The sequence below is a fragment of the Mchenga conophoros genome, linkage group LG4 (genome assembly GCF_057382185.1).
Source record: "Mchenga conophoros isolate Kocher_MC1m ecotype Shallow Benthic linkage group LG4, M_conophoros_male_GT1.1, whole genome shotgun sequence".
Lineage (NCBI taxonomy): Eukaryota > Metazoa > Chordata > Actinopteri > Cichliformes > Cichlidae > Mchenga > Mchenga conophoros.
This window is the reverse complement of record NC_140529.1, coordinates 23041472-23059895: the sequence shown is the minus strand read 5'-3', so window position 1 is coordinate 23059895 and position 18424 is coordinate 23041472. Positions and strand designations below refer to the sequence as shown.

General features: G+C 42.2%; 1 protein-coding gene across 1 annotated transcript; it reads left to right on the top strand.

The window, feature by feature from the left end:
• The first annotated feature begins 965 nt into the window (after positions 1-965).
• On the top strand, positions 966-17609 carry srebf1 (sterol regulatory element binding transcription factor 1). Its single transcript, XM_085271075.1, has 19 exons — positions 966-1330; positions 4140-4685; positions 5992-6167; positions 6284-6421; positions 6532-6750; positions 6882-6996; positions 7256-7413; positions 9804-10020; positions 10137-10321; positions 10489-10750; positions 10986-11152; positions 11406-11574; positions 11702-11810; positions 12057-12166; positions 12999-13131; positions 13278-13443; positions 14239-14454; positions 15058-15169; positions 15915-17609. Exons 1-19 carry the CDS (start codon positions 1225-1227, stop codon positions 16133-16135), a joined length of 3525 nt encoding a protein of 1174 aa, XP_085127201.1. The 5' UTR covers positions 966-1224; the 3' UTR covers positions 16136-17609.
• Positions 17610-18424: the final 815 nt, after the last annotated feature.

Here is an 18424-nt window from a genome sequence, read left to right as displayed (position 1 = left end):
TATAATCTTACCAAACTTTACTGACAACTTAGCAGTGCTACTCTAGGTCACTGACCTATTTTCCTACAATACCGTTGTGGGGTTCTGCTTTTGTGTTACTATAACAGTGCGTTAAACATAGACATTGTGAAAGATTGTGTTTCAAATGAAGTCTTAGGGATACAACAAACAAACAAAAACACCCGCATTGCCTGTTTGTACGTTACTAATTATTATAGGAGAGGGAGAAAAAATGTAATGTAAACCACCATTACGAAGAGTTGCAGGAACTGTTTTTGTTAAAATACACGTGCTCATTTTTTTCCCTTCTGGCTACATGTAGTTGTGCAGTTTATTTTCCTCCTGCTGTTCCTGCTTCCATCATTCCAGGAGCGAAACACATGATGTAATCGCTAGACCCAAAGATGCAACGTCAGATCACCCCACTCTGATTCTGAGCTTCTCATTGGACGGTTTTACTGGTTCTACAGGAGGAGTCGCTAATTCGAGTCAAACAAGCTTGGCTGTCGCTAAGCGCACGCCCCACACGATTATAATTGGCTATTGGTGGCAAGCCCACAATAAACATGTCCATGCTGTATACAAAGAGAAAAAAATATATTTATTTATAATCAATATTATAAAAGATATTCAGAACTGTATTAAGCTGCTCTGGAATCATAACTTAACTCGTTTATGCTGTAGTTAGCTTTTTTTACATACCCATCAAATGTAACCATATAAATATTTTCTAGCCACGGCATCACTTCTTCGATTACTGTAATTATTTGTTGTTTTTTGTACATTATCTGATTTTTGTGTATAAATTGTGTTAGATCGTGGCCGTATACTGCACATGCCCTCACTCATTTACTCAAACAATCAAAACAAGCCTGAGAAACAGGGACGTGGGAATCTAGTTCAAAGGAGGGTGATTGGCTGGGGCAACTGTCAATCATCATCGGTTGGATGGGTTTCTCTGGCTACCGCTATAAGCACGTTAGTAGTGAATGAGCGTCGGTGTTTGGCTTGGTTTGACAAGTTTCCCAGGATGATGATGGGGCTAGTTGTGAGCAGTTAGTTGACACAAAAGTTACAAAAATAAGAAAAGTTGCAGCTCGCGTTGCGCATGTGACGAAAGGACAGGGATCTTGGTCCTTTTGTCAAATGTAAGGACTCAGAAGTTTCCGATTTCGCCGACAGTCAGTCAAGTCTACACTGGAAAGCCCAGACACGACAGTAAAGATGAACAGCCTGTCTTTTGACGATCATTCGTTGGATAATCTGGATCCAACACTGTCGCTTAACGACCCCAGTGATATTGACACGGCCCTCCTAAGCGACATTGATGGTAAGAAAATATAATGGTTGCTGCTGGCTTAAAACAGTTGCTAAAACCGGTAACACCGTACGTGTTATCATTCCTTTTCGTATCTTTAAGTGTTCTGCATGTAATAATCACACTAACAACATCACTTACAACGACATTCGATACAAAGACATCTTTTAAATAAAAGCTTTTAAAAGCTGAGAGCTAGCTTTCATCATCCACTGTTAGCTACATGCTAACTATCAGTGAGCAAGTATATGGAGGCTAGCCGGAAGTGATATTTGGGATGTTTTGTTAGTAATTTATAACGATGATTCTTGCAATATCAGAAGTCGTCTGTGTGTCTTACTGTTCAATAGAAAAATAGAAGCGCATTTCATGAGGCGAATATGTGACACTAACGTACAGCTAGCTTCGTGTGCGCCCCGCCCCCAGCGTGCTCCATAGACCGGGGTTACTGTCGTTCATTCCTCTCTTTTTGGGTTCACAGAGCCTCACTTGACCGATTTGACAAATATTTATGTATTTATGTATGCCAAATTAATCGGTTGAAAACTAATCTAGCCATATGCTCTGTGGACGACTTTATTTGTTTTCTTGCGAATATAGTGCTATCCACGTGCCCGTTTTTGCAAAAAACAAACAGCATATATAGTATGATTCATATATAAAATTCGTGCAACAATTTAAGCCTTCAATCGAAATCACAAGAGTATTTCGAGTATTGTTAAGATTTGGAGTTTTCTGTCAGTCTTCTTAAATTGGCCAGTATGTGTTTTGTGATAGGGGGCGACGTGTAAATAAGATAACACGCACTGCGTAAACAGTGTTCATACCCTGCGGCCGTGCTCTCCATCTCTCTGACTTTGACCGACAGTAACCCTCTGTGACACTGCTCGATGGTAACCTCACACTCATTGCCACAGGCAGCTCTCCCTCTCTTTTCCTGTCTTGGGCTGATCGGCATAGCAAGTCTCCGAGATGCGCTCTGATTGGCCAAGAGCGATCACCTCATACACAACGCTGCTTCACAAATCCAGGCTGTTCGTTTTTTTTCTTTTTTTATACTGCAGTCACAACATGAACTCAGAATCACTTAACAGAGAAATTAAACGCGGTCAACTGTCCTTGTAAAAAATGCTGTGAAAATTATTTCAGTGTCTTATGTCTTTCAAGAGCACACTGCTTCCTAGAATAAAAAATGATTAGTGAACACGTGCCATCTCACTTTTTTCCATGTAAAGTTTTTTTTTTTTTGTCAGTTTTAAATCTTTGTAATTAGCAAATCTTCTGGAAAAGATACATATTAAAATGTTTTATATCTTTTAGATCATGCTAATGAAAACCTACAAGTCCATATGTGCACGAGCACAAATTAAGATTAATAACTCATTAATAATATACCACTTGGATTCTTGGACCTACAGCTGCACGCACATGATGAATGGCTTGATAAACTTAAAGTGTGAAATGTACTGTATACCTGTACCTGGTATTTCTTGCTGTGTTTTCTAACGCAACAAGAGGCAGTCTTTCTTGTAAAGTGTGTTTTTTAAACTGCGTAAGACACCCCATCTCCTGCTTGGATATTTTAAAGTAGTTTTCTAGTAGTTCTTTGAGTGTTAATGGAAAATGTGATGAAACAAAACAAAATTTAGTTTTTAGCAATTTTAAACTGCTGTAGTCATAAGTACATGTGATGTACTACATTTACAGTCATGTGAAAAGAATGGACTCTATAAAAGCAGAAGTTTTTCTGGTTCGCAGTACATGGGTTTGTGGAAGTCCCAAATTCACCTCACGGTCAGAGAAACCTCAAAAAAAACACATGAGCTACATAATCTACAGCATATTAAATTTTAACATTAATGACAGTAAAGTTGGAAAGAGACTGAACACAAATATGGGTTGAAGTTTAAAAAGCACATGCAGGAGCAAAGTTGCAGCTAAACAAACCAGAACAGTTTTAGAGCAATAATTCATAATGCACAACATCACACAGCATATCTGTATAAACACCTAATATCAACTGTTAAGCATAGCGATGGAATGGTGATGACTTGGGGGTTGTGTTTGGAACAACCTGCATTGATTGAGTTGACATAAACTCCTCTGTATTTCAAAGTATTCTAGAGTTAAGTGTGAGGCCATCTGTCCGATGCTTGGCCGAAATTGTGTCATGCAACAGGACAATGCTCCCAAGCACAGCAGCAAATGTACAAGATAGTGGCTGAAAAAGGAAACAGTCAAGGTCTTGCAGTGACCCAGTTGAGGTCCAGACATCAACGCGGTAAGAAAATGCCGCGGGGAGACTTTAAAAGAGCTGTGCATGAACGAATGCCTGCAAAGGTCTGAACGAAACTTTTTTTACAGGACTGCATAAAGCCCCTTTAAAACCTTCTTTTTAATGCAACTTTGTTTGTTGCCATTTAGCTTTTTTTTTTTTTTTTTTTTTTTTTTTTTTTAAACCCAATACCAAAACACGCTATGCATTCCCACTCTACACTGCAATTATATATTAATAATAATACTTAGATATATGATAACTTGCGTTTTTATTTTCTTTAGCATGACTGAAATTGTTGCCAGTGATGTTTGATCATAAACAGTCACAGCACATGTGGGTTGATTAATTGGTAATTAAAGTGCAGTTTGCTACTGAAATGGATAGTACGGTAATTCAATCTCTAAACAAGTTTTCTCGAGAAATTTACAGTTCCTATAGATTTGATCTTGGTCCATATTTAATTGTTTAAAGCTGGCAGATTGCTATAAATTTTCTACTTGAACAATAACATTCACAGTGGCTGTGATTTGTCTTCCTGTTTAGACATGCTCCAGCTCATCAGCAACCAGGACATGGAGTTTGGAGGACTCTTTGATGCCCCTCCATACACCACGGCTCCTCCCATACAAGAGATTCATGGTTTGACTCAGACCATCACCTCAGCTTCCCCCCCAGCCACCACTACCACACCTCCATCTTCATCTTCCATCCTAAGCAGTAACCCCCATCTGGATGCACTGCTGGGCCCTCCTATTACTCGTAGCGCGTCCAGCCCAGACAAAGCCTTCCAGCCTCCCACCTTCCAGCAGTCTCCCCTGGCCCAGGTACCCAGCTCCACCCAGAGGCAGCAGCCGTCCTCCCCACAACAAGCTCAAAGCATCAGACAGACCCAAGTGGACCAACCCCAACCAGTTCTCAGCCCGTCTGCTCCTTCCCAGGCAGCTTCACCTAATGGCTCCCCAGGACCAAACCCAGCATTCAGCTCAACGCCTCAGGCACTCTTCACCTCTCCTGCACCCCAGACTCCACCACAGACACAGACACAGCCTCAGGCCCGGACCAACTACAGCAGCCCAAACAGCTACACAGGTAAGCCCTCTCTGATGGTGATGATTGAGTCATAGATTATGTGCGAGTTAGATGGTAGGGGGTATCAAACTGTGCTTTAAAAATAAAACCTTTAAGGGAAAGGATGAAAATAAAACTGTGATGTTATTGTAGTGTGTTTCTTCACATAGAGACAAGTTCCTTGACTTTGCATGTCTGATGTTGGATCTTTCTAATCCAGTTCTGTCTGCATCGTTGACCAGCAAGCTTCCTGCTGTCTTTAGCTTTTTACAACTTTCATTAACCTGGCTTAACCAGTTTATTTTGTTCTGTAATTTACAGTTAAAGTTCAAGGTTTTTGAACCTTTTTTTGCGCAGTGAAAATGACAAACCTCTTGTGTCAGGTATTCAGTGAGGGGGAAAAAATGGGTTATTAAGGAAAATGTTAATATCTCATTTTTGTCAATTGTGATTTGATTAAAATATGTGATGCTAACCTTTCAGTCGTTAGACTTCTTTTCAACAATACATGCACTGCTGTTTTACCGACTTTTCAAATACAAACAAATGGAATCTCATAGAGATACATAACCTCATTTACCAGCGTTTTTTTTCTCTAAAGGAAAAAAAGGGGAGAATGACAAATTGTCATCTGTGAAGGAAAAAAACTCCAAGTGTTTATTTATATTTCTGTTAAATGCTGAGGATGTTTTTAGTGGCTCACATAAAGCACATTTGTGTTAACCATGGAATCTAGCAGCTGATGCCCAGTGCCCTGCAAGTTTGCTGTTCACGTGCATCGCATTTATCAGGACACTAGGTCATTTAACCTCGCATGATTTCTAATTAATGTCGTAATCTCATAGACTTTGGTCAGCTGCGTAAGAGTTTGCAAGTGAAATGAAATTTATGTGTGTGGACAAGACGTGGAACATTGGTGGGTACACAGTAGACAGTCCACTGCATGTGCATATCTTTATCCATATCTCTTAAAGCTTGGTGGAGATAAGCGAAAGTAGCGGCCATATCATTTGGAGAGTATCGCATTTATAATGAGTCCATAGTTCACCTTTTGCCTACAAAGTCTTAAAACTAATGCAGTTTTGATGAAATTAAGAGTTCAGGTGTTTTTTACTTTTAAAGCTGGCGGTTCTTTTGGAAGCTTAAATGTTGAAATGGGTAGTGTGCTACTACACCGTTAAATGATCACGGAAATTTTAACACAAACCATCAAATACTTAACATATAAAAATGTTACTTTCAAGTTGGAATTGCTCGGATTTTACTTCAAATTTTACCTGTGTGATTTAAGTCTTTTTGGCATCAATGTGTTGTTTTTTTTTTCTAGCTGGCAGTCCCAGCAGTGTGAGCACTCCTGCCACCAGTTTGTCATCCTCACCGCCGAGCATTCAGCCAGTGGCCATTCAGGCTCAGCTCCAAGGGCTGACAACTGCATCTCCTCTCCTGACCACGTCAACAAGCCCTCCGGTTCAAACTGTCGCAGCCCACGTACAGCAAGTACCTGTAAGTGTGTGAAGGTGTTCTCTGAGCGAGCCTGGATGGACTTAAAAACGAATGCACTGCAGTCCTCGTTTACGTAAATGAATTTTCGGTGCATCTATCTGCCCTGGTGTCCTCAGGTGTTGCTTCAGCCCCAGTTCATCAAGGCCGAGAGTCTACTGCTGACCACTTTGAAGCCTGACCCCTGCATGGTCACTACTGTAGCTTCTCCCACGTCCCTGGCCACCACCACCCCAGCACAGAGCACTTCGCTGCAGGTAGATGCACAATATGAACTCAAACCTAATACTGAAGTCACACAGTGCACCGCTGTCGAGTTTACACCCACGCTGTTAACCCTGGCACTTACATCATCCTGTTTTCTCAGGCATTCATGGGTGGGGGTACTTTCCTGACTACAGTGCCTGTCATGGTGGATGCTGAAAAGCTTCCCATCAACCGCATCGCTATCAGTGGTAAGCCGGCTGGCCAGCCACACAAAGGGGAGAAGCGCACCGCCCACAACGCTATTGAGAAGCGGTACCGCTCCTCCATCAATGACAAAATCATGGAGCTGAAAGACTTGGTGGCTGGCACTGATGCTAAAGTAAGAAGCACGTATTTACAAGCATCCCACGCTTTTTATGCCATATTCTTTTTTTCTTTTTTTGTCCAGTTGTCTTTTTCATGAACAGCAGAGGTCTAATAATTCGGTTGGTCTTTTTCTTTCATTTCTAGCTCAATAAATCTGCAGTACTGAGGAAAGCCATCGACTACATCCGTTACCTGCAGCAGACTAACCAGAAGCTCAAACAAGAGAACATGACTCTTAAAATGGCAGCCCAGAAAAACAGTATGTGCTTAAAATGCTCTTTTCTTTATTCGTCAACAGCCTCTTGGGATTTTATTTCAATTTCTTGAAAGTCAATCATTCCGGTAACCTTTAACAACAATGACTGCTGATTTTTTTTTTTTTTTTTTTTAATCCTGAAAAGACAAATATAAAATGAAATGAAGTGTATTGTAGGGTTTTCTTTTCTTTTGTACCCTTGATTGACCCTCTAACTACTCCCTTCATCATCTTTTTTTTTTTTTAAACCCCTTTTCTACAGAGTCTCTTAAGGACCTGGTTGCCATGGAGGTGGATGGACAGGCTGATGTGAAGAGCGAGCTGCCCACCCCGCCAGCCTCTGACGTGGGTTCCCCAACTTCCTTCTCTCACTGTGGCAGTGACTCAGAACCTGACAGTCCAATGGGAGAGGACACAAAGGTATGCAGAGCTCATTTAAACTAAACATTTGAGATGAGGGTTGGGGATAGAGATGCAAGGACAGATGGTTTGTTCCCATTAGGTTTGCGTTTGAATGAAAGTTAGGACTCTGTAAAATATATATTTGAAAAAATCTGAATTTGCAAATCATTCAAATCCTGCATTGACATGAAAATGATGCGAAGAAAACATTTCAAATTTTGAAAGTTTTCTTTCTTATTTTGAATTCGAGGCCAGCAAAAGCAAAGCGTTTAAAGACAAATGTAGATACACCGGCATGTTTCCCGCTGGTTTGCGTCACCTTTAAGCAGGCGCGAGGGAACCGTGGAGAACAGTTGCTGTAGTTCTGAAAGCACAATCTTTTTCTGTGCTTGCTTGATATAGGATTTCAGCTGCTCAGCAGTCTGAACATTTGGCACATTGTGAAAGGAAAAACACAACAACGGACGCTCTGTGGGTGACAGCCCTGTCAGAATGCAGGCAGGTCAGTTTAGCTGCCAGACTCTCTGCAGATGGATGCATGCAATTTGGTAGTGTGCTGGCAAAGTGGCCAAGCCCTTCATTAAAAAAAAAAAAAGACATTGTCTTGATAGTAGCATATGTTAGTGTTAATGGTGCCTTTTATAAGATGGGCAGCAGCTGTGAATAAATGTTTAGAATAGGTTTTTTTATGGATGCAGGGACACCAGCACAGCACTGGTTAGTGGACTCATTTGAGCCCATGCGGTGAATTGATGGGTTGGGAATGAAAATTAAGATACATTAAATTGTTGGAAGTATTTGTCCACACAGTTCTTCACACTGTGATGAATCCCCAACAGTTTTTTTTTCCATAGACTGCTTTAATGATTTGCATATTCTCAAAATAGAAAATGAGATATGGCTAACTGAAACTAGATAAAACCTGTTTTTGCTGTGCTTTGTTTATTCCTTTATGCATATGGTGCCATCTGTATGGGATTTCTTTTGTTTATTGGAACAACAAGCCTTGGTTACCTTTCACATTTGAATAGATACAGATACCTGTACCTGGGCTTTGGTACTGTTTTTTGGTATTTTACTCATTGTGACATAATAAATCCAAGATTTCTCTTACAAAAATAAGTCCAAACTTCTCACTTGAAACATTTTGTTATTTAATGCTTTGGTCGCTGTCTGGCAGTGAACACCGGGTTCGGACAGTCTCGGTCGTTGTGTCCTTGGGCAAGACACTTCACCTACCGCCTACTGGTGTTGGCCAGAGGGGCCGATGGCGCGACATGGCAGCCTCGCTTCTGTCAGTCTGCCCCAGGGCAGCTGTGGCTACAACTGTAGCTGCCTCCACCAGTGTGTGAATGTGAGAGTGAATGAATAGTGGTATTGTAAAGCACTTTAAGGGCCCCGAAAAGCGCTATATAAATGCAATCCATTATTATCATTATTATTATTATAACACATTTAATATTAATTCTAAGCTATAATTAGTTGCGATTATCTACCAATGCTTTGGATATACAATCTCACATGACGTGTATGTTTGCCGTAAACAGCACGCGAGTTAAAATTTCAAACAACACAGTGAAAAAAGTCCTGTTTTTTTTGCGTGCAGCGTGTCCGACTTACTAATTAATTACCTGACGAAGATTTTTCATCATTGTCATCATCCATTGGTTCACACTCTTGTACACTGGTGACAGATGTGCTAAATTAAGCTGCAGTGATTGTGAATTTGGCTTTCGGGCTATCAGATCTGGTGCATTCTTCGAGCTGTGTTTTGTGTTTGACCAGGTGTTTCCTCAGATTAGATGCATTGCCGTTTCCAGCTTTGCATTTTGCACTACAAACGTGGGAGAGAACATTGTCTGTGCCGAGCTCTGAAAGTGTGAGCTCGCCTGAGTCTGTTTTTGGCTCGTCACACCGCCATTGCCTTGCGTGTGTGCTTGCCGGAGTGACGTCACGGCAGGAGTGACGTCACACGAACTCGGCCTATTTCTTCCTTTAACCCAAATGTGCTCTGGTGATAAAATTTGGCATCAGCTGATTTTTGTGAATTGGAGTTTGGTCGGTGCCATGGTGACGGCTTAAAGCACCTCACCTTGCTAGACTTCCTTCACAGGTGCTCCCATGAACAATCTAGGAAACTGTTGCCAACAGAAACCTTGACCACACTGCAACTGTCAGTCTTAATAGACACAAAAAAAAAATACAAACGTGATTCTTTTGGCTGCGAAAAAATTCTCCATGAACACCCATGATGCTTGACAGCTTGTGTACAGCGCTCAACTATTAATCAACCACTATAACACCTCAAAAATGTAATTACTCATACTTTTTGTCAGATTGATGTTGCTGCCTGAATTAATAAACTGAATAATCACAAATGTGTCCTTCTGGATTCTCTCGTGTGTCAGCCAAATATAGGCACGCCGGACCAGTCGACAGCAGGTGGCAGTGCCGTTGGCATGTTGGACCGTTCCCGTATGGCGTTGTGCGCCTTTACCTTTCTCTTCCTCTCCCTCAACCCTTTGGCTGCTCTGTTCTGTTCATCGGGTAGCAGCTCATCTGGAAATACTGAAGCTGTAAGCACCCATCACGCGGGCAGGACCGTCCTGGGTGTGGATGTCGCAGGTACAGAGTGGGGAAAATGCTGGGAGGGAGACAGATGGCAGTGATTCAAATTTCACATAATTAGCTCTCAATAAATAGATTTTCTTTGCAGTTAAATGACTCTGTGTTGTTTATAGCTGACTCATGGGGCTGGATGGATTGGATGCTCCCGACTATACTGGTGTGGTTACTGAACGGTATTCTGGTATCAGGAGTTCTAATACGGCTGTTGGTGTATGGAGAACCTGTAACCAGACCACATTCTGGATCATCCGTCTTGTTCTGGAGGCATCGCAAACAGGCTGACCTGGACCTGGCAAGAGTATGCTTCTTTTTTTCTTTTCAACGTGTGCCCAATTGACAAAGTGTACTGATCCACAAGGAGGAATTTGACCATATTTAAATCAGAAATCCTTCTGAACTCTCACAGAATCTATAAAGTGGCTCTTCGTCTGTTTTCTCTCACTATTTATCTTTTACACTTCACAGGGAGATTTTGCTCAAGCCAGTCACAACCTGTGGACTTGTCTGAAGGCTCTCGGTCGCCCCTTACCCACCTCCCAGTTGGACTTGGCCTGCGCAGCGCTCTGGTCTTTGCTAAGATTCTGCCTCCAGCGTCTATGGGTTGGCCGCTGGCTAGCTGCCAGGGCAGGAGGGCTGCGATCTGATCGCCCCCTGCAGGAGGATGCCTGCAAAAGCAGCCGTGATGCCGCCCTGGTTTACCACCGCTTGCACCAGCTTCACATGACAGGTTGGTCACCATAAGAGTCCTGCTTTTAGATCAGATCAGTGTGACACGCTGGACATTAGGAGGTGAATTGTCATTCATTTCAAAGCGACTCAGCAACATTTGAAGTAAGGTTTAAAAAGCATTGCAGTCTTTGCTGTGCAAAAAGATTCTGTCTAAAGATAAATTCCAGTTTAAATAATTTTTGTGAATATTTAAAAAAAAAATTTGTTTTCTTGTCTTCGATCTGTGCCTGCAGGTAAACTGAATGGCAGCCACCTCTCAGCAGTGCACATGTCTTTAAGTGCAGTGAACCTTGCAGAGTGTTCTGGCTCATGCCTGCCTGTGGCCTCGCTGGCTGAGATCTATGTTTCTGCGGCTCTACGAGTCAAAGCCAGTTTGCCGAGGGTTCTGCATTTCACCTCTGTGAGTCCCTGTTGTTTGCACAAGCATGCTCAGTCATTTATAAGCAGTGTTTTTACCCCGACTCTGTTTCTTTTGTGCTCACGTGATGTAACAACAACCAGTTTTGAGTTGACATTTTGTTTAATTTATCTTTCATGGTTAATAAACATTCACTGAGGTGATTAAAGATCCTGCGATCTGTCCTAACGTGTAATATTTTAAACTACACCGAACCAAAACCTTTTTTTTTTTTTTTTTTTCCTTCTTTTGACAGCGTGTGTTCCTGAGCAGTGCTCGTCAAGCTTGCCTATCTTCCAGCGGCAGTGTCCCCCCAGCCATGCAGTGGCTTTGTCACCCACTAGGTCACCGCTTCTTCGTGGATGGGGACTGGGCTATTCGCAGCACCCCTAAAGAAAGCATCTACAGCCAAGCTGGCAACACTGGTCAGTGAAAGCAAAAGTTTGCACTCAGTCTATAACTGTGTTTTTACAATACCTAATTTGGAATCCTCTTGCCTACAATATGCAGGCACATTCTGATGTTTATATTTGTTATTGGTTTCCCTTGCAGTGGATCCTCTGGCTCAGGTGACTCAGGCATTTAGAGAACACCTCCTGGAAAAGGCTCTGTACTGTGTGGCCCAGCCTCGCGGAGAGAAAAATACAAGTCCGGGAGACGGGTGAGAAATCAAGACGGGCTTTCATATAATCGATTCTTGTAACTTTTGGTTCGTTTGCTTTTCTTGGCAACAAGTTACGGTTTACTTCTCATAGAGTCGCCAACATACAAAGAAAGGAATGAGGATAATAAACGCAGAATTAAATTTGGCATTTAAAAAGAAAACCCTTTTGTAGGTATGTTTTATTTTAACGATTTGTGGGGCAAAATAACCATTCAGTGTGTGTGCGTGTGTGTGTGTCCTCAGCGAGTATGCCGATGCCCTGGAATATCTCCAGCTGTTGATTAATGCTTCAGATGCGGCTGGTGCCACCTCACAGTCCTTTGCTATTGGGTCCAACATGGCAACTGTCACAGGTATGGCTATGGAAACTGTCGCTTCTGTTTGCGGTCTCATTTGTATTGAAAAGTAATCTTTGACAGTGTATCTTCAGCGCTAAAAACATTAGCGATCACTAATGGTACCGACTTTTTAATCTGGTTAAAATTTGCTTTTAGAAAAATCAGAACTTGCCTCTAAATGTTTCTGTTGCTTAAGTACATCAAGCAGTTACACTGTCTAGATGCGTACTCCTTACTTCACTGCTACTTATCTTTTTTGCAATAATTGCATTAGCCTTCTCTGCACACTGCTCTTTCTTTACTGCGCGTGCAGAATAAGAAGCTGTGTGACAAAGTTCATTTTTACACTACAGAGATCAAGTAGCTTGATTTCCCTTTGACTTCCATCCTCCCACCGCTTTCCTTTGTCCTTACTGATCACTGATCTGAGCGAGAGAGGGCTAGGTGAAAGGGAGGCATTCGCTAGATTGCTTCATCTATCTTCAGCACTGTCAAATTGGTGATCACCTTGAGAGGAAGGAGGGAGCGGGAGGGATGAGAGACTGTGCAGGGATTTTAATAGGAGACTTTTCTTGGCAGAGCCTCAGGTTACTCGCTACATGTTTTAGAAGTCTGTGTGTGTTGCCCTGTGTTAAATGGAGTACTTTTTCCTTGTGAGGGAGTCGTCAAAATCCTCCAGGGTAGAAACAGATTGATTCAGAGGTCAAAATGCAGACAGCAGCTGTCTGCACGGGTGCACCGCCATGCATGCTAAATGTGAAAGTGGACACTCTGGGATTTAAATATCTGCATGTTTGTTTCTGTCTGAGGGTGTCTCAGCTTTGACTGTTTTTCCTCTAATATCCAGGCTGTGACCCTCATTCTAAGTGGTGGTCCTCAATCACTGTGGTGATCATCAACTGGCTCCAAGGAGATGATGCCGCAGCAGAGAGACTGTATCCGACGGTTGAGCACCTGCCCCGCAGTCTGCAGAACGCAGAGTAAGTTAGACGTATAAAGATGTGAATTTGGAACTTTGCCCTGCAAATGCCAGGCTAAGGACACACACCCACCCACCCTCTAACACTTACACCACTTTAACCTGTGTCCTTTGTCTGTTGCCCGCCCACCACTCTCTTTCTATCAGGAGTCTTCTGCCCAAAGCCTGTCTGAACACATTCAGAGCAGTGCGAGCTCTGCTGTCCAAGCCAGAAAACTGCCAATTGAGTCTGAGCTACAGTGACAAGGCCAGCGCCCTGCTCCGAGACAGCCTCAACCTGGGACCACACTGTCATAGCTCCAGTTTAGACAAGGTACGCACAAAGAAAGGCACAATCTCTTCCAGATTTGTGCACGTAAGTGATGTTTATTACACCTAGGAGGGACATTTCATTAAGGTGGCAACATCTGCACGAGGGGAAAAAAATGCACAAGAATACTTAAAGTGTCGGGAATAGTTACATAGTTATAAAGTGATTAAACGATGCACGCACACAGACACGTGCACCTTTGTCACAGTACAAAGCGACACACTTCACCAGACAGCGAATCCCTCGCAGCATCTCCACTCTGCGATGCTGCAGTGTCCTACCCTCTGGCACTCAACAGATGGTGATGCTGGTGGATAGGTAGCTCACAGCGGTGTATGTGCATGGCCAGAGCTGCAGTGCATTGTAGTTGCATTGCATGTGTGTCTCAGCTGAGTGCAATGTACCTGCAGTGCAACACAGAGCTGGGCCACTCACAGCAGAACACACACTCGCGTAGGAGAGGTGGGAAAATGTCCTTTAGCGTCGATTAGAGATGCATAACATAACGAAAAGTGACTGTTTTAATAATAGCAGCTGAAACTATTTGTAGATTAACATCCTGAGCAAAATGTGATGGATATTACTTATTTTTATAAACTGGAAGCGGTGTTGTATGACAAACATGCAAACATTTTTTTAGTCTAATTCTTGGTGTTTTTCAAAACATGACATATTCATCATACTTCAGTATCCAGTTCTGAGGTCAGTGGAGACTGGGGCTTTTTTTCTCCCTTTTCTTTTCATTTTTGTTTTTAAGTTGAGAATATTTGAGCACTAAAGCTAATTATTTCTCGCTAGGTTGTCCAGTTGCTGTTGTGCGATCTGCTGCTGGTTATGAGGACAAATGTCTGGCGTCTGCAGCAACAAGGGGCCACTCCCACGGGACAAGGCTCAGCGGGGACCAGCGGCCCTGCGGGCATTCAGCAGGCCTCTCCACCAGAGCTCGTGGGCTTTCAGCAAGACCTCAGCTCGCTACGCAAATTGGCACAGAGTTTCAGACCTGCGATGCGAAGAGTATGTAAAACCTTGTCACCACATTCTGTCTTTTAAGTTTTCTCTTTTGGTTTATCAAAGCTCTGTGCTGGGCCTAATATGAGGGAAGAGTTTGTGCTAAATCTGAAGTTTGTCTCAACTGAAAACTATTTCAGTAGTTGCATACAAAGACACTGGATCTGAGTGCAGCATGCTATCCAAACCAAAACATGCTAAGATGAATCTTAAGATGCTCTTTAATGAAAGTGTAAAACACAAATCTGCTGCATATGTATCGTGAATGAGTGAATTAAAAAGAATAGAATTTCTTCACTTAATAAAGGCACAGAGCAGCACATTGGAAATGGATACAAATATAATCCAGTGCACGTATTTGCAGGCAGTGCAGGGTATATATAGTTCTCTGTGAGGTTGGGAGGTGTTACAGCACACACATGCGCACACACACACACACACACACACACACACACCCTGAGGCAAGCGTTTAGCAGCATTGTTCACAAGACTTCAAAGTCTCTCAGAGGTTGAGCCGAGCATTATGTGTGAGTCATCATCACTCGCTGTCGTCCCTCCTCCTCCTCCTCTTCTCTCACCTCTCTCTCTTTGCACTCCATCCCTTTCCAGTTGTTTCTCCATGAAGCTACGGCCAGGCTGATGGCGGGGGCCAGTCCCACCCGCACACATCAGCTTCTGGATCGCTCACTGCGGCGCAGAGCAACACCCGGAGCCAAGACAGGTGTGTGTGTGTGTGTGTGTGTGTGTGTGTGTGTACAATATTACTGTGGATTTGATATTTCATTCAGTCTGCACTGGTGATTCTGTTTTAATAACTCCTGTTGATATTTTTAATTTGGTGAAGTAACAGAGAAAGCTCTGAATATTTATGTCACTCAGTCCTTATCTAATCCGTCTGCTTTGAAAATGTATTTCTTTATTAAGTCTAGTCAAAAAAGGGCCAGCATTTAATAAGTGCAGCTTCTACATTCTGTGGATGTGATGCTTTTTCTTGACTTATTTTTTATTAAACTAAGTATATATCTGTTTGAGACATTCGGAGATCCTCCTGAATTGCTAGAAAACAATTTCTTTACATTATTTTCTAAGGTTCTTTAGAATACTTGATAAATGGATAAACAGGTGAAATCCAATATATTTTAATATATTTTACACTAAAAGCAATCTATGGATTGTTAGACTCAATTACTTTAGTTTTTTTTTTTTTTTAGTATTTGCTTTATTTACCATTCATTTAGCTTGTTTTGTGGCAGACAGAGAAGCTGGGACATGCTGTTGATTTGTCATTGTGTTTATAAGTGATGGTGGGAGGCTTTTTGGAGAAGGGCAGGCCATTTCAGTTTTCGTTATAAATCAGATCAGTGATTAAACTCTGTTTGGCTGTTGCTGGTTAACGACATCAAAAAGATCACCCGAAATTCCACAGTAACTAACTGTTTTTGTTTTTGTGTGTTGTGTGTGTGCAGAGGAGTGTGAGATGCGGCCTGGCCAGCGGGAGCAGGCGGAGGCTGTGATGCTGGCGTGCCGCTACCTTCCTCCGTCCTTTCTTTCGGCTCCGGGCCAAAGGGTGGGCATGCTGGCCGACGCTGCCCGCACCCTGGAGAAGCTGGGAGACAAGAGGACCCTCCACGACTGCCAGCAAATGATCATAAAACTGGGCAGCGGCACCACTGTCACCAACAGCTAGAGGGGGGTGGGTGCTGAGAGACACGCATGGACGTTGTGTACATATATATATATATATATATATAAACATCTGTAACATATAAAGTCACACAGACAGAAGACAAAACCATACAGTCTCTCTTTGGTGAGCAGCTATCGAACAGATTTGTACAGATTCATATCAAACTGGATTTTCTTCATGCGTTGTCCCTCCCATCACCCCAGTCAAACAACAAAACACTTGTCGAGTTCGCACTCTTGTTGCTGCGGATTATTTAAAAAAACGATTTTCCTCTTGTCAAAATAAAAAAATAAAAAGGATCCCTTGGTGAGAATGTGTTGCAGTGCCACAGTTTGCCCACAAAGAGGAGCTGTCGTGTCCTAATGGAAACTGGAGAGGGTGAGAAGTATGAAAGAGGTTTTTGCCCTGCGTTTACTGGCGTATCCCCACTCGCCCCACTTTTCTTTCGTTCTTTTTTTTCCCGATTAGCGGAGAGCTTAGTGGGCTGGAGTGGCGGGCTGCTCTGATTGGTTGCAGAATGAGGCATCTGTGTTTTTGTGGGAGAAAAACGAGAACTTGTATTGGTCTGAGCGCGTGGGCTTGTGTGGTGGGAAAGCACTAAACCGTAACTGTCGAGGTAAATAGAAAAAAAACAAAACAAAACACAACAACAAAAAAAAAAATCATGCCTCACAAGCTGAGCCCCGTTTCTCTATCTGCACTAAGCCTGTGAGGCTGATTTCAGTGAGATAAGTAATATTATGGCTTTATGAGGTTATTTTCATAGAGGTCGCGTTTTGTTTGTTTTTTCCTTCTTGTTTTGCTGTGTACATATTTTAATATGTATTTATAATCTTATGATCTTTGATCAAGCAGTATTTTGCATAAGAAGAGTGATTTAATGCCTGTTTTTCCTTTTTTAATCTTGCTTTATTTTGCAGTTTTAAACTAGGCGCTGCATATCTTGTGCGGTATCAGGTTAGCGTTGCATACCCATGCGACTGTCGTAGGCACTGGCTAGTTGTAAATCAACAGCTCAAGCTAAACATGAGCTGTTGGTACAACTTTTTGTAGTTTGTACAACTACAAAAAGTTGCGTATGTCATGCAGAAGGTTTTGAAATAATTAACTTTTTTTCCTTTTGTTCCAAAGAAAACCTGTGACAAATCTTTTCTTTATTTGTAGCTGTAATGTTACTTTTTCTTTCAATTATTGGTTTCTTTCCTAGAGAAAGCACCATGTTTTAATTTTTAAGAGGATTGTTTTGGGGGGGTTTTTAACAAATTTTTTGACATGTCCCAGGACCAGTATATTTTTTTTATAGCATGTGACTAATGTGAAAGACTGAAAAACATGGGATTAAGATGACAGTGATGCAACCATGTCTGAAGGTAATGTTGATGTAGACCTTTCAATGACATGCTTTCATCTCTTCTATGTTCTTCATCTATTCCTTTTCGTCATGTAAATATTAAAATATTTTGTAAAGAAGAAATGAGCGTTTCCTGTGGTATTTGAAACAACTGGGTAATACGGGTTGAAAAATGATCAATAATTAAAAGTCTTACACTAACCTGAGATGATGTCTGCATTGTGTCTGGCTGAAATTCTAACTCAGATATGGACTAATGTCAGCAAAGGCTCCATTTTTCGGGTTGAGTTTCACGCAGGATTCCCTTCCTGACATAACCCCAAAGGGGACTTGTGTCTCCAGCTGGAATCGAACCAGTGACCTTAAGCTTGCCAATAAATGTGTTGGAACACGTCATTAGGTGCACCTTCCTAATACTGGGTTAGAACCCCGTTTATTACTTTGTGGCGAATTCAACAAAGTTCCTCTGAGATTTTGGTACATATTGGTGCGATAGCATCACGCAGCTGCTGTAGATTTGTCGAAACATTCGGATACAGTGAACTCGTCATGTTCAAGCAGCCAGGTTCATATGATTTGAGCTTTGTGACACAGTATGTTATCTTGCTGGAAGGACCCATCAGAGTTGGTACACTGTGGTCATAAAGGGCTGGATATGGTCAGCGACAACACTCAGGTAGGCTTTGGTGTTTAAACAATGCTTGGTTGCTGGTAAGGAGCCCAAAGTGTGCCACAAAAATCTCCCCCACACAATTACACCATCACCTAATCATAATTATAAGGTAGAGTGAATTCATGCTGTTTTTGCCTACCAACCAAATGTCATGACAGAAATTGAGATCCATCAGACCAGGCATCTGTCGTCCAATTTAGGTGACCCGTGAGAACTGTAGCCTCAGTTTCCTGTTCTTAGCTGACAGGAGTGGCAGCCAGTGTGG

Coding starts and splice junctions, on each gene's coding strand:
- srebf1 (XM_085271075.1), top strand. CDS start 1,225: ATGAACAGCCTGTCTTTTGACGATCATTCGTTGGATAATCTGGATCCA. Junction 12,167..12,998: donor CAACATGGCAACTGTCACAG/GTATGGCTATGG, acceptor TCTAATATCCAG/GCTGTGACCCTCATTCTAAG. Junction 13,444..14,238: donor ATAGCTCCAGTTTAGACAAG/GTACGCACAAAG, acceptor ATTTCTCGCTAG/GTTGTCCAGTTGCTGTTGTG.